Source organism: Rhinopithecus roxellana, chromosome 10 (assembly GCF_007565055.1).
Source record: "Rhinopithecus roxellana isolate Shanxi Qingling chromosome 10, ASM756505v1, whole genome shotgun sequence".
NCBI classification, from domain to species: Eukaryota; Metazoa; Chordata; class Mammalia; order Primates; family Cercopithecidae; genus Rhinopithecus; species Rhinopithecus roxellana.
The window spans coordinates 21,443,455-21,460,677 of NC_044558.1; the positions used below are offsets into that span (position 1 = coordinate 21,443,455).

The following is a 17,223-nucleotide window of genomic DNA, read 5'->3' on the forward strand; positions in this document are numbered from 1 at the left end:
AACACAGCCAAACCATAGCAGATGCCCTTTATTTCTTTCTCTTGCCTGATTGCACCGGCCAGAACTTCTGATACTATGTTGAATAGGAGTAGGGAAGGCATGCTTGTCTTGTGCTGATTTTCAAGGAGAATGCTTCCAGCTTTGCCCATTAAAAAGAATGAGATTATATCCTTTGCAGGGACATGGATGGAGCTGGAGACCATTATTCTTAGCAAACTAACACAGGAACAGGAAACCAAATTCTGCATGTTCTTACTTATAAGTGGGAGCTAAATGACAAGAACACATGGACACACAGAAGGGAACAACACACACTGGGGCCTTTTGGAGGATGGAGGGTGGGAGGAGGGAGAGAGTCAGGAAAAATAATGGCTACTAGGCTTCATGCCTAGCTAATGAAATAATCTGGACAACAAACCTCCATGACACAAGTTTACCTATGCAGCAAGCATACTTGTATCCCTGAACATAAAATAAAAGTTAAAAAAAAAAAAAAGAAAATTGCAAGGATGGTAAGATTTGGGGCCCTTTCACAACTTTTCAAATATGTCAACTGAGAATATCAAAATGAATCACCAGGCTTTTTTGTTTGGGGTGTATGCCTGTGTGTTCGTCACAAAATACACATACTTTTCAACTGTGCCTGCCTTACACTAAGATAGTCACTATATGCAGCTGTATAGGCCCAGCTATATACATATATAGGTATATGTGTGTGTGTGTGTGGCGGGGGGCTCCACACAAGTTTGGTGTCAATACTGAAGTAAGGCAAACATCTCTGTATCTGCTATAAAACACACACAAGAAAAATGAATAGATTTGGATCTGATATGGCCTTCCACTTCTGCTCTGAACTTTAGTTATAGGGAAGAAAATAATACTTAGTAAGAGTAATACATCAAATAGTGATTGGAAAACCAACTATTTGTGAAATAGTCTGGTAAGTATTATGGGATACATAGAGATGATTAACACACAGTTCTTGCCAAATTGGAGCCTACAACTTAGCAAAAATTGTTAATCACTTTGGTCGGTGAATGTTTCACTGAATAAGAAATATGAGTGTATTAAGTCATCAGATTCTTTAATGCTTTGAAGTGCTTCATACTGAGCTCTACATAAAGTAGAAACTTCGTGTGTGTGTGTGTGTGTATGTGTGTGTGTGTGTGTGTGTGTGTGTGTGTGTCTATATATATATTTGAAGACAGGGTCTTACTATCTTGCCAAGGCTGGTCTCAAACACCTATGCTCTAGCAATCCTCTGGCCTCAGCCTCCTGAGTAGCTGGGACTACAGGCACATGCCTGGTGTATAGAAAAACTTCACTGGCATCCAAGATGGCTGAATAGGAAGAGCTCCGGTCTGCAGCTCCAGTGAGATTGATGCAGAAGATGGGTGATTTCTGCATTTCCAACTGAGGTACCTGGTTCATCTCATTGAGACTGGTTGTACAGTAGGTGCAGCCCACAGAGGGTGAGCTCAAGCAGGGCAGAACATTGCCTAACCCAGGAAGCACAAGGGGTTGGGGGATTTCCCTTTCCTAGCCAAGGGAAGATGTGACAGATTGTACCTGGAGAAATGGTACACTCCTGACCAAATACTGCACTTTTCCCATGGTCTTTAGCAACTGGCAGACCAGGAGATAACCTTCCATGCCTGGCTTGGTGGGTCCCACACCCACGGAGCCTTGCTCACTGCTAGCGCAGCAGTGTGAGATCAACCTGCAATGCTGCAGCTTGATGCAGGGAGGGGCATCCATCATTGCTGAGACTTGAGTAGCTCACAGTGTAAACAAAGCGGCTGGGAAGCTCCAACTTGGTGCACCCCACCGCAGCTCAGCCTCTCTAGATTCCACCTCTGGGGGAAGGCCACAGCAGAATAAAAGGCAGCAGACAGCTTCTGCAGACTCAAAAGTCCCTGTCTGACAGCTCTGAAGAGAGCAGTGGTTCTCTCAGCCCAGCGTTCACGCTCTGAGAACAGACAGACTTCCTCCTCAAGCAGGTCCCTGACCTCTGCGTAGCCTGACTGGGAGACACCTCCCAGTAGGGTCAACAGTCACCTCAAACAGGTGGTTGCCCCTCTGGGACAAAGCTTCCAGAAAAAGGATCAGGCAGCAATATTTGCTGTTCTGCAGCCTCTGCTAGTGATACCCAGGCAAACAGGGTCTGGAGTGGGCCTCCAGCTAACTCCAACAGACCTGCAGCTGAGGGGCTTGACTATTAGAAGGAAAACTAACAAACAGAAAGGAATAGCATCTACACCAACAAAAAGGACATCAACACCAAAACCCCATCTGTATCAGTCACCAACATCAAAGACCAAAGGTAGATAAAACCACAAAAATGGGTAGAAACCAGAGCAGAAAAGTGGAAAATTCCAAAAAACCAGAATTTCTCCTCTCCTCCAAAGGATCATGGCTCCTTGCCACAAGGGAACAAAACTCGACAGAGAATGAGTGTGATGAGGTCGGTAATAATAAACTCTGAGCTAAATGAGCATGTTCTAACCCATCTCAAGGAAGCTAAAAACCTTGAAAAAAGATTAGATGAATGGCTAACTAGAATAAACGGTGTAGAGAAGACCTTAAATAACCTGATGCAGCTGAAAACCAAAGCATGAGAACTTCATGATGCATGCACAAGCATTAATCGCAGATTTGAGCAAGTAGAAAAAAGGATATCAGTGATCAAAGATCAAATTAATGAAATAAAGCAAGAAGACAAGATTAGAGAAAAAAAAAGTGAAAAGAAGTGAACAAAGCCTCCAAAACATATGGGACTATGTGAAAAGACAAAACATATGTTTCATTGGTGTACCGGAAAGTTATGGGGAAAATGGAACCACGTTAGAAAACACTCTTCAGGATATTATCCAGGAGAACTTCCCTAACCTAGCAAGGCAGGCCAACATTCAAATTCAGGAAATACAGAGAACACCACAAAGATACTCCTCGAGAAGAGCAACCTCAAGACACATAATCATCAGATTCACCAAGGTTGAAATGAAGGAAAAAATGTTAAGGGCAGCCAGAGAGAAAGGTCAGGTTACCCACAAAGGGAAGTCCATTAGACTAAGCAGATCTCTTGGCAGAAACACTACAAACAAGAAGACAGTGGGGGCCAATATTCAACATTTTTAAAGAAAAGAATTTTCAACCCAGAATCTCATATCCAGCCAAACTATGCTTCATAAATGAAGAAGAAATAAAATCCTTTACAGACAAGCAAATGTTGAGAGATTTTGTCACCACCAGGCCTGCCTTACAAGAGCTTGTGAAGGAAGCACTAACCATGGAAAGGAACAACTGGTACCAGCTGCTGCAAAAACATACCAAATTGTAAAGACTATCAATGCTATGAAGAAACTGCACAATTAATGAGCAAAATAACCAGCTAATATCACAATGACAGGATCAAATTCAAAGATAACAATATTAACCTTAAATGTAAATAGGCTAAATGCCCCTATGAAAAGACACAGACTGGCAAATTGGATAAAGAGCCAAGACCCATCGGTGCGCTGTATTCAGGAGACCCACCTCACGTGCAAAGATGCACATAAGGCTCAAAATAAAGGGATAGAGGAAGATCTACTAAAGAAATGGAAAGCAAAAAAAAAAAAAAAAAGAGCAGGGTTGCAATCCTAGTCTCTGATAAAACAGACTTTAAACCAACAAAGATCAAAAGAGACAAAGAAGGCCACTACATAATGGTAAAGGGATCAATTCAACAAGAAGAGATAACTATCCTAAATATATATGCACCCAATACAGGAGCACCCAGATTCATAAAGCAAGTCCTTAGAGACCTACAAAGAGACTTAGACTCCCACACAACAATAATGATAGAGTTTAACACCCCACTGTCAGTATTAGACAGATCAACGAGACAGAAAGTTAACAAGAATATGCAGGACTTGAACTTAGTTCTGGACAAAGTGGACATAATAGACATCTACAGAACTTTCCACCTCAAATCAACTGAGTAGACATTCTTCTGAGCACCACATTGCACTCATTCTAAAATTGACCACATAATTGGAAGCAAACCACTCCTCAGCAAATGTAAAGGAACAGAAATCATAACAAACTGTCTTTCAGACCACAGTGAAATCAAATTAGAACTCAGGATTAAGAAACTCACTCAAAACTGCACAACTACATGGAAACTGAACAACCTGCTCCTGACTAACTACTGAGTAAATAACAAAATGAAGGCAGAAATAAAGATGTTCTTCGAAACCAATGAGAACAAAGACAAAATGTACCAGAATCTCTGGGATACATTTAAAACAGTGTGTAGAGGGAAACTCAAAGCACTAAATGCTCACAAGAGAAAGGAGGAAAGATCTAAAATCGACACCCTAACATCACAACTAAAAAAACTAAAGAAGCAAGAGCAAACAAATTCAAAAGCTAGCAGAAGACAAGAAATAACTAAGATCAGAGCAGAATTGAAGGCGATAGAGACACAAAAAACCCTTCAAAAAAAATCAATGAAGCCAGGAGCTGGTTTTTTGAAAAGATCAATAAAATAGACTGCTAGCAAGACTAATAAAGAAGAAAAGAGAGAAGAATGAAATAGATGCAATAAAAAAGGATAAAGGGGATATCACCAGCAATCCCACAGAAATACAAACTACTATCAGAGAATACTATAAACACCTCTATGCCAATAAACCAGAAAATCTAGAAGAAATGGATAATGTTCCTGGACACATACACCATCCGAAGACTAAACCAGGAAGAAGCTGAATCTCTGAATAGACTAAAAACAGGTTCTGAAATTGAGGCAATAATAGCCTGCCAAGTAAAAAAAGTCTAGGACCAGACAGATTCACAGTCAAGTTCTACCAGAGGTGCAAAGAGGAACTGGTACCATTCCTTCGGAAACTTTTCCAATTGATAGAAAAAGAGGGAATCTTCTCTAACTCATTTTATGAGGCCAGCATCATCCTGATACCAAAGCCTGGCAGAGACACAACAAAAGAGAATTTTATGCCAATATCCCTGATGAACACTGATGCAAAAATCCTCAATAAAATACTAGCAAACTGAATCCAGCAGCACATCAAAAAGCTTATCCGGTTGGCTTCCTCCCTGGGATGCAAGGTTGGTTCAACATATGCAAATCAATAAATGTAATCCATCACATAAACAGAACCAACAACAAAAATCACATTATTTCAGTAGATGCAGAAAAGGCCTTTGACAAAATTCAACAGCCCTTCATGCTAAAAACTTTCAATAAACTAGGTATTGATGGAATGTATCTCAAAATAATAAGAGCTATTTATGACAAACCCACAGCTAGTATCATACTGAATGGGCAAAAACTGGAAGAATTCCCTTTGAAAACTGGTACAAGACAGGGATGTCCTCTCTCACCACTCCTATTCAACATAGTGTTGGAAGTTCTGGCTAGGGCAGTCAGGCAAGAGAATGAAATAAAGGGTATTCAATTAGGAAGAGAGGAAGTCCAATTGTCTCTGTTTGCAGATGACGTGATTGTATATTTAGAAAACCCCATCATCTCAGCCCAAAATCTCCTTAAGCTGATAAACAACTTCAGCAAAGTCTTGGGATACAAAATCAATGTGCAAAAACCACTAGCATTCCTATACACCAATATTAGACAAACAGAGAGCCAAATCATGAGTGAACTCCCATTCACAATTACTACAAAGAGAATAAAATACCTAGGAATCCAATATACTAGGGATGTGAAGGACCTCTTTAACCAGAACTACAAACCACTGCTCAATGAAATAAAGAGGACACAAACAAATGGAAGAATATTCTACGCTCATGGATAGGAAGAATCAATATCATGAAAATCGCCACACCACCCAAAATAATTTATAGATTTAATGCTATTCTCACCAAGTTACTGCTGACTTTCTTCACAGAATTGGAAAAAACTACTTTAAAATTCATATGGAACCAAAAAAGAGCCCGCACAGCCAAGACAATCCTAAGCAAAAAGAACAAACCTGGAGGCATCACGCTACCTAACTTCAAATTATACTACAAGGCTACTTAACCAAAACAGCATGTACTGGTACCAAAACAGAGATATAGACCAATGGAACAGAACAGAGGCCTCAGAAATAACACCACACATCTACAACCATCTGATCTTTGACAAATCTGACAAAAACAAGCAATGGGGAAAGGATTCCCTATATAATAAATGGAGCTGGAAAACTGGCTAGCCATATGTAGAAAGCTGAAACTGGATCCCTTCCTTATACCATATACAAAAATTAACTCAAGATGGATTAATGACTCAAATGTAAGACCTAACACCACAAAAACCCTAGAAGAAAACCTAGGCAATACCATTTAGGACACAGGCATGGGCAAAGACTTCATGACTAAAACACCAAAAGCAATGGCAACAAAAGCCAGAATAGACACATGGGATCTAATTAAACTAAACACAACAAAAGAAACTATCATCAGAGTGAAGAGGCAACCTACAGAATGGGAGAAAATCTTTGCAATCTACCCATCAGACAAAGGGCCAATATCCAAAATCTACAAAGAACTTAAACAAATTTACAAGAAAAAAACAAATAATCCCATCAAAAAGTGGGCAAAGGTTATGAACAGACACTTCTCAAAAGATGACACTTTTTTTTTTTTTTTTATTATACTTTAAGTTCTAGGGTACATGTGCATAACGTGCAGGTTTGTTACATATGTATACTTATGCCATGTTGGTGTGCTGCACCCATCAACTCGTCAGCACCCATCACTTCATCATTTATATCATGTATAACTCCCCAATGCAATCCCTCCCTCCTCCCCCCTCCCCCCTCCCCCCTCCCCATGATAGGCCCCAGTGCATGATGTTCCCCTTCCCGAGTCCAAGTGATCTCATTATTCAGTTCCCACCTATGAGTGAGAACATGCGGTGTTTGGTTTTCTGTTCTTGTGATAGTTTGCTAAGAATGATGGTTTCCAGCTGCATCCATGTCCCTACAAAGGACGCAAACTCATCCTTTTTTATGGCTGCATAGTATTCCATGGTGTATATGTGCCACATTTTCTTAATCCAGTCTGTCACCGATGGACATTTGGGTTGATTCCAAGTCTTTGCTATTGTGAATAGTGCCGCAATAAACATACGTGTACATGTGTCTTTGTAGTAGAATAATTTATAATCCTTTGGGTATATACCCAGTAGTGGGATGGCTGGGTCATATGGTACATCTAGTTCTAGATCCTTGAGGAATCGCCATACTGTTTTCCATAATGGTTGAACTAGTTTACAATCCCACCAACAGTGTAAAAGTGTTCCTATTTCTCCACATCCTCTCCAACACCTGTTGTTTCCTGACTTCTTAATGATTGCCATTCTAACTGGTGTGAGATGGTATCTCATTGTGGTTTTAATTTGCATTTCTCTGATGGCGAGTGATGATGAGCATTTTTTCATGTGTCTGTTGGCTGTATGAATATCTTCTTTTGAGAAATGTCTGTTCATATCCTTTCCCCACTTTTTGATGGGGTTGTTTGTTTTTTTCTCGTATATTTGTTTGAGTTCTTTGTAGATTCTGGATATTAGCCCTTTGTCAGATGAGTAGGTTGCAAAAATTTTCTCCCATTCTGTAGGTTGCCTGTTCACTCTGATGGTAGTTTCTTTTGCTGTGCAAAAGCTCTTTAGTTCAATTAGATCCCATTTGTCAATTTTGGCTTTTGCTGCCGTTGCTTTTGGTGTTTTAGACATGAAGTCCTTGCCCATGCCTATGTCCTGAATGGTACTACCTAGATTTTCTTCTAGGGTTTTTATGGTGTTAGGTCACTTAATGCAGCCAACAGACATATGAAAAAATGCTCATCATCACTGGTCATCAGAGAAATGCAAATCAAAACCACAATGAGATACCATATCACACCAGTTAGAATGGCAATCATTAAAAAGTTAAGAAACAACAGATACTGGAGAGGATGTGGAGAAATAGGAACACTTTTACACTATTGGTGGGAGTGTAAATTAGTTCAACCATTGTGGAAGACAGTGTGTGGCGATTCCTCAAGGATCTAGAACTAGAAATGCCATGTGACCCAGAGATCCCATTACTGGGTATATACCTAAAGGATTATAAATCATGCCACAATAAAGACACATGCACACGTATGTTTATTGTGGCACTATGCATAATAGAAAAGACTTGGAACCAACCAAATGTCCATCAATGATAGACTGGATTAAGAAAATGTGGCACATACACACCATGGAATACTATGCAGCCATAGAAAAGGATGAGTTCATGTCCTTTGCAGGGACATGGATGAAGCAGGAAACCATCAATCTCAGCAAACTGTCACAAGGACAGAAAACCAAACACCACCTGTTCTCACTCATAAGTGAACAATGAGAACACATGGACATAGGGCAGGGAACGTCACATGCAGGGTCCTGTTGGGGGTGGGGGGCTGGGTGAGGGATAGCATTAGGAGAAATACCTAATGTAAATGATGAGTTGACGGGTGCAGCAAATCAACATGGCACATGTATACCTATGTAACAAATCAGAGCGTTGTGCACATGTACCCTAGAACTTAAAGTATAATAATAATAAAACAGACTTACAACCAACAGAGAGTTTGAAGTACATTTAAATTAAAAGTATTATTAAAAAAATTCTAAAAGAAAGGAAAAACTTCACTGGCATAGTAAAATAGCACATGGGAAAAAAACCCCTCTCTATTTGCTAAGTCAATATTCTTACAACTGATGTTGCTTATATGTCATTGTCGTTAGATCTGAGAGTGGAAGGAAATAATTTGCAGTTATTGTCATAATGAAAAAAATGCAATTATCTAAAGATTCCTACCATTTTCTCATTACTCCTTAAGCACATTTATTCATTATAATGTAAAGGAAGGTGTCCTTACTTGTGGTCTCACCATTCATCTCTTTAAGTTCATTGTTGATTCCAACATCTATGGAACTCATTATTTTGTCAATCTGTAAGAAACAAAAACCATTTAAATGGATTGTTACATTCACTTTTAACATTGCATTTGAAAATAACTTTCAAATGAAGGGAGCAAATATTTTTGATGTTATTACCACAGTGTTCCCCAGTTAAGAGACGGATAGAGAAAGATTTAAAGGGAAGCAAATATCTTTGGAATTGTTTTATTACAATGTAAAGTATGTTCCCCTTTCTTAAACTTTCAAAATTAGCTTGCCTTTTCTTTGTGTTTCTTGAAATAAACTTTGTACTTGGATAGACTGGTCATTTAGGAACTGTGTACTCTTCAAACTCAGAAGGGCTATAGATAAATTCATGTGACAAAGTCTTTGCTCTCTGGCATCCTTCTTCTTCTGCCTAAGAACATGCATCCCATCTAACTGGTAAAGGAGCGGGTTTCAGGGTGTGGAGAGCATGGCCATAGGAGCAAAGTTTTTTGTTTTTTGTTTTGACGGAATCTCACTGTGTTGCCTAGGCTACAGTGCAGTGGCACCATCTCAGCTCACTGTAATCTCCGCCTCCCAGGTCCAAGTGAGTCTCGTGTCTCAGCCTCCCAAGTAGCTGCGATTACAGGTGTGTGCCACCACACCTGGGTAATTTTTGTGTTTTTAGTAGAGATGGGGTTTTGCCTTGTTAACCAGGATGTTTTTGAACTGCTGGCCTCAAGTGATCTACCTGCCTCGGTGTCCCAAAGTGCTGGGATTATAGGCATGAGCCACCATGCCTGGCCTGGAGCTAAGTTCTAACCAAATGGTTTGACCAGCCACAAGCTGATTAGTGCATCCAATCACCAGCATCTAGGCACGAAAACAACTTAATTATAAGATCTAAGCTAAATGTTAATTAATCTTGCCTCTACAAAAGGATTTCAGATGTTATTCACTAAATTAATAAATAAAAGAAATGGCTATACTTGAAAAACTAACCATCTACAAGTATGGAATTTAAAGGAAGACATGACTGTCTAAGCTATAGCAATTTGGGGCTTAATGCCTCTCTTGATGTTAGCAACCTGAATAAGACAGCAGGTTTCAAAAAGGACAATGGGCATGACTTAAATGTCCCAGTTTATTCACCCTGAAACAGATGCAGAGATATTAAGTGATTTTCTCAAACAGCTCAATTCAGAATATCACTATCAGATCATATCCATTTCTAGTTCTCCAAATACTATAATGATCTATTGTGCTTCTAAACCTAATCTAACTGGCACAGTTTTTTCAGAGACAATATGTGATGTGTTAGAATGAAATACCAAGAAAGACTGTATGAAATTAAAGACTTTGTCTTTAAGTAGAACTTAAATTGGTGATATTTGAACCTCAAGCATTTTTTTCCTTATTTCCCTGATAGCTGCAAAAGGGAAATATCAAATGATGTGTGTTTATTGTGTGGTGGTTGGAGAAGAGCTGGGACACTTTATTTACCATGAAGATTCTAAGGAGCTCTTCTGAAAATATAAGATACTTTAAAGAAGGGAGACAAGCTAACAAAGAGTTTGGCAAGTAGCAAAACAACACAGAGAAAAATACCAAGCTTTTTCTCTATTTGTCAGCTGCAGTGCTTGGTAGGACAAGATGTGAATATTCTCTTGTACCTCATAGCTAGTTATTACTTCTGCTTGATACCAATTTCTATAGAAACAATAGATTAACCCACATGTGTGGAACTGTGTTTGTTTTTATACTTGCTGTGAAATTACCATGCATTACCCACAGAACCATTTCATTCCAGTTGGAGCTGTATGGGTTTTTTTTTTGTTTGCTTTTGAAAGACCTAAAAAGCTGAAAATCCTTCCCCCAAACCTCCCTCGACTCCAAAGCCTTATAGGATGAACAGCAAGAAGAACAAAGCTTACTTCTTCCCACTCCGATGTGAAGGATGGTGTTCTTTCAGAATTCCCTTTAGAACTGTGTTCAGCAGCGGAAGATTCACTCCAGTTAACTCGTGATGTTTTCTCATTGGAAGGATAGGCAATGAGATCAGAATCAGATTTAGAGACATTTTTTGACAAATGCATGTCGATCAAGGCTTTAGGCAATGACCTTATTCTCCCCAGAGTACAGGCTCTCTCCACAAATCCCCCTGTGTTCATAACCCACTGGTCCCCATTCCGAGATCCACTCCTGGTTGATCTTGTGCCAACAATGGTATGGTTTTCAAGTTGGTTGCTTTTTTTGTGAAAAATTGTTCTACTGACCACTTTGGGTTTAATTTTCTTTACCAAAGGTTCTGAGTTATTTTCTATTGGAGACCGCTTGAAAGGCAAAGGACTGTTTGCCAAACTGACTTCATCTTGTCCTTTTTCACATTGTTCTCTTTTCCCATAGAGGTGAAATGGATTTTCAGGGGACTCACAGGCTGGAGAGGATCCATGGAGCAGGCCTGCAAATTGCCCAGGATCATATTCTTTTGGGGGATCTTTGTCATCCTGTTGGGAGAGGTCATCTGCAAAAGGAAGGAAGGGATATTAGGGTTTATAAAGGGTTCTGGAAGTCACGATATAATAGCAGTGCCCTTATGAACATGTGGGCATCCAGACATTTGATTTACTGCTACATAGCAATACCTTCACTTTTGAAATACCCATGACCCCACAGTGCCACGTATAGAATGAATGTATGAGTGTGTGTGCGTGTGTGTGCATGTGTGTGTGAATCATTCTTTCTGATATACCTTAGAGTTCATTTCAAAAGTATGAATTGTGTATTAATTGAGTGACTTCATTCACTTCTCCCTTGAACCCAGGGTGTATGTTTTATAGTCAATGAACAAAATTGGATTTTCTTAAAGTAGAACACACACATCTAAACCCTCACAGTAAGTGAATCATCATGCAGTAGGACATTAGGCAGGTAAGCCAAGGTCATATATAATGACAACCCTCTGCTCTCCTCCCAGCAAATAAATTCAAAAACCAAATTTTGAAAAAAGGTATTATTAAAAGTAATTTAAGTTTACTAATCCTGATCATATTAACTTAAGTATAAATTAAAAATAATTCTATGCAGATTACATAATTTACACAAAAAAATTTGTTCAGACTTGACATAGGCAAACAATGCAATCCATAATATCAGAAAAAGAGAGACTCCGATACAAGAAACTAACGTTGAGCTATGAGCACAAAGGTAGCTTTTTCTTTCTTCTCTGAAATAGCATTAGCTATTTTCTAATTTCTTCAGACCTTTGAAGATGTAATGCAGAAAAGAAACTGATGATGAATGATAATTTTTATTCCTTTGGATTTTTTTTTCTAAGATAAAACACACATTTTCTCTGAGATTTAAAATACACCATGCTTTTTGCAATTTAATTTGTCTTTTAAAGACATACTGTGTAAAAACCTGGCCAAAGAATTTAGCAAAGAAAGTAAGTGTACTTTTTTTCAGTGTTCATTTTAATTCAGATCAATAGCTAAATGTTGCCAAGATCAAAATTTAAATTACCTGATAAGCCCATAACTCACTGTTGCAAAGAACTAAAGTATAGCAAATGTGGTACATAATGACAACAAATCCAAAGTTGATTTGCTGATTCATACTTTCAATAAGCTAGTTATTACCATAAACCCCAAACACTAACATTTTTATAAATTAACAAGTAACATTTAATGGGTAAGTGCTATTTACTAGGCACTGAATGAGGAATTATATTTATGTCATCTCACTTGACACCCATAACAATCCTATAAAGTGATTATTAATAATAATTACGATTTTGTGATGGAAAGACATGGCCAAAATATCAAATTATCATATTTTTAAGAAATTGGCCACCATAATAAATCTCATTAGACATTGGCTCAGAAGATGCTACAGACACGTCTGCTCTTTATAGTGAAGATTGGCCCCAGGTCTCTATACTGCTGTCTGCCTGGGAACTGGTAAAAGCAGGTATATTCCTAGCTATGTATCTCTAGACTTCACCCTGGTTCCTGCTTGATTTTTCCAAAGAGAAGATGTTTGCCTGCCCAGCTATCATACCAGCATCCTGAGATTGAAGAAAGAAGAGTGACAGGAAGAGATCCAAGAAACATGAATCTACAAAAGCAACAATCTGCACCCATCTACTACTATTATACTCAATTGTCTTCTCACAAAAACAAAACAAAATAATAAAACCTCATCCCTTTCTAAAATAGCCACACTGTCTTGATAACTCTCTATTTTGTTTTCCTTTCACAACAGAGACCATTCTAGGGGTAGAATAGTGAGTGAATAGGGGGATAAGGCAGCTTTGAATTCTCTCTACAGACTAGAGTTTATCACTGAGTATGTGCAGTTTTAAGAAGTCAAAATTAACACTTAGACAACTTAAGACACTGATATTTCTCCACCTAGTAAGCGATTAAGCTGAGATTCAAATTAAGGTCTATCAGATTCTGACATCCATTGGACTTGCAAATATATTGCTATTAAAGATAAGCTTTAAAAAAATCTAGGGTTAGTTTATCCGTAGGACAAGCAAATAGGCTCTTTGTAAAAAGGGACATGCTTCTGCTGTTCATGATTATATCTGGAATTTGGGAAAAGTGGACTAAAAACATTAGAGCTTTTTCTTTGTTTTGTTTTGTTTTCTTCTTGGAGATAAGCTAATACTAAGAAGAAAATAAGACCTGGCATCTTGTTGCAATGCATTTTTTTCCCTAGGCTACTTGGATCTCACATAGCGCTTTACAACATAAGCAGGTTGGTATGGGTGACAATAATGGTGATTAAGGTGGTAGGAAGGAGGAATTCTGAAATAAGGAAGTTTTAAAATTTAATTTTGAAAGTTGCTGAAGAAGGATAAAGGGTCTGAATTTGAAAGGCAAATCGAGCCGGGCACGGTGGATCACGCCTCTAATCCCAGCCCTTTGGGAGGCCGAGGAGGACGGATCACGAGGTCAGGAAATCGAGACCATACTGGCTAACACGGTGAAACCCCGTCTCTACTAAAAATACAAAAAAAAAAAAAAAAAAAAAAAAAAAAAATCAGCCGGGTGTGGTGTCAGGTGTGGTCCCAGCTACTCCGGAGGCTGAGGCAGAAGAATGGCATGAACTCGGGAGGCGGAGCTTGCGGTGAGCCGAGATCTCGCCACTGCACTTCAGCCTGGGCGAAGAGAGAAACTTCGTCTCAAAAGAAAAAAAAAAAAAAAAAAAAAGGATGGAAAATCGAAAAGAGCTTGCCAATTGTGGGAAAAGGTTCTGTAAATCTCAACAAAAGAATTTCTGACGATGTTCATTATCTAGAAAAATGAGAATTTTAGGGGCGTAATATTGTTTAAAGTTTTCTGCAAATATTATTATTGGGTTACCATCCCCTCTGTAGTTCGACCACAATGACTATAATTACCACCCACAATGCTTTACACTGTCCAAGTCCTCTAGTCACAAGCAGTCACTTCTCAAAGTAAAAGATAATTTCGTTGTTAGCTTATAAAGCTTAGTTTTCTGAATAGCAGTTCTTAGCATTGTGATGGTAACATTTCTGCCAAGAATGGTGAAAAGACAAATACTACTCGCTTTTTCCAGTGGCCAAATTCTAAAGATTATTCAAGTCAAAGAAAATGAGAAGTTGATATGAAGCCTCCTGGAAAGCCTGTGTGGTGGATTGATTGCAGTTATGGCCCCAGCCTGCGCACAGCTCCCTGCAGACACAGCCCTCCCCATATCCAGCCCTCCCATGCTGACTCCCTCACATCGTGGCCCTGTGCCTTGAACTACTCAATCAGACTGCAGCAAATGTGATATAAGCAGAGACCTGAAAAGCATGTGTGCATTAGACTTGTTCCCTTGTTGCTCTTGGAACCCTGACACCATGTGAACAAGCCAGGCTGGCCTGCTGGATGCTGAGGTGACATATTACCCAGCTGTTTCAAAATGTAGGTTTTATTATTTTTCAGGTATGTTGAAACCAACAGATCAGGAGACAATTGCCATTGAAAGACAGACGCCATACTCATTGATCTGAGAGGCATGCCACATTATAGGGGCCACACAGGGAAATACCAGGGTCCCTCAGGAAGAGGCTGACAAAGTGAGGGGAGATTGTGGGCAAGAGCCTTTATTATGGTTTCCATGAAAAGAAACACACAAAGCAGGTATAAGAAGGTTTACGAATGGCTAGTTTGAATAGTTTTAGCAGACTGTGGGGCATAGGAACTGTACCTAGTTGTCTGGTCATTAGAGCAGGTGAATGAATAGTGGCCTAGAGAGTAAGAGCCAGATAAAGGAGGTAACTGGGGGTATGGGCTCTGCAATTGTTAGTTTGCATAAGAAAAGCATGCTCAAGGGTGAGCTGTTTACTATCTCTAGGAATTAGTTAGCCCTAGGAGGGACAGTCCCTCCACAGCAAGAGCCCAAGAGACCGAAGCATAAAAATAAAAATACGCAAATAAAATAGAAAATAAAAAGACATGGTTAATATATCAGTCAGTCCTGTTACCCCAACCAAAAGCCAGCCAACTTCCACTTATGAGAGTGGACCTACCAAACTCAGGCCATTCTGTCAATACCACTGATGCATCAGCAAGCACAGCCAAGAGGAGCTGAGGCTTTCCCAGGCCAGAAGAAGACACCCACCAGGATCATGAGCAATATTAATGGCCATTAAGTTTGGGATGGTTTGATATATGACAATAGATAACTAATTCAATCTATATCCCAAGTTTTAAAGAATTAATATATTCTTCAAAATAAATTCTGGCAATGTTTACATTTCCACATCTGGAAAATGATGATAGTAATAGAATATACCTAAAAGTGTTGTGAATGTTGAATGAAATCATAGAATAATAAATGTGCTAGTCCATTTGGGCTGATATAACAAAATTTCATAAACCAGGTATCTTACAAACAACAGATGTTTATTCATCACAGGCCTAGAGGCTGAGGAGTCCAAGATCAAGACACCAGCAGATTTGGTGTCAGGAGAGGGTTCATTTTCTGGTTCATAGAGGGTACCATCTTGTCTGGGTCTTCACATGGTGGAGGGAACAAAGGAGCTCTCTGGAGTCTCTCTTATTACCTCTCAAAAGGCCCACCTCCTATTACCATCATCTTGGGGGTTGGGATTTCAACATATGAATTTTGGTAGAACACAAATATTTGGGCCATGGCAAGAAGTAAAGCAGTTAGAACAACATATGCTGCATAGAACGCTAAGAATATGTTTATATTATAACAATAATAATTTTTAATCTATAGGGTTTCATTTTTACAAACAAATACAGTAGTAACTGTATTAGACACTCAATAAAGATTATTTTGACATAATAATCATGTGGGATTTACTCCTTTGTTTCTGTATATTTCAAAAAGTATACTTTGGAAAGAATTTTTTGTGCTTTCTTTAGACAAAATGGAGGCAAAATACATAGATTAAACTGTTGTCATAACTTGTCTCATTTAATTTTACACTTCTCTTTTGATAAGTGGATATTTCATGCCAAGTACAGAACTAAATACATGTGAATTCCAATCTGATAGTTAATCAAGGCATCATTAGCATTTCAAAGAAATGTCAGAGTAAATATCCAATAGGAAGCAGTTCAATCTTTTTTTATCCATCTTTGCTTTGATTTTTATCACCTATATATCACCTGAATAAGAATAAAATTCGAAATTTCATGCTATGGAAAAATTATAGAAAACAAGTGACTTTTTTCTATTATAGAGTATAACTTTTGTCTATTGAGTCATTGCATCTGCTTTAGACAATAAAAATTTTTCCTATTTTTAAGGATACCGGGGCTGATGTTGATATTAGTAGAAACTGTGAATTTATTTCACAAATACATATAAAACATTCCCTGTATATCAGGTGGCAAAGTTTCAGTACTGTCAAAGGCAAAGTCCTGCCTTCATGGTGCCTACATTCTAGCAGAAAAGACGACTACAGGCAAATCAAGAAATACTATAATATCTGATGATGGTATGTGCTGTGAAAAAAATAAAGTAATGAGATAGAAATGAAAGGAAGATGCTATAAGGCAATTGGGAAATGTCTTTCTCAGGAGCTGACATTGAGCAGACACAGAAATGACTGTGAAAATAAAAATCATTCAAAGTTTTGGGGGAGGATTATTTCAAGGCATAGGAAAGAAGATATGAAAAGTCGCTAAGGCTAGCTAGTAAGAACAGTAAGAAGGCCCGAGTGGCTATAATAGAGTGGTGGGGGATTAGTAGAATGGTTGGTGATCAAATCAGAGATGCAGGTAGGATCTCTGATATGACTTATACTTTTAGAAGAT

At 38.7% G+C, this 17,223-nt stretch overlaps 1 protein-coding gene across 7 annotated transcripts in view; it reads right to left on the reverse strand.

Moving 5' to 3' along the window:
* Positions 1-17,223, reverse strand: part of ANKS1B (ankyrin repeat and sterile alpha motif domain containing 1B) — a 1,300,027-nt gene that overhangs the window by 510,465 nt on the left and 772,339 nt on the right. For 5 of the 7 annotated variants that reach the window (XM_030938488.1, XM_030938486.1, XM_030938484.1 and 2 more), the window contains exons 13-14: positions 10,846-11,435; positions 8,905-8,977 (exon numbers count right to left, since the gene is read on the reverse strand). In XM_030938488.1, the coding sequence (XP_030794348.1) occupies positions 8,905-8,977; positions 10,846-11,435 (663 nt within the window). The remainder of the gene's footprint in view (positions 1-8,904; positions 8,978-10,845; positions 11,436-17,223) is intronic. The other 2 variants (XM_030938489.1, XM_030938487.1) reach the window with 1 other exon arrangement.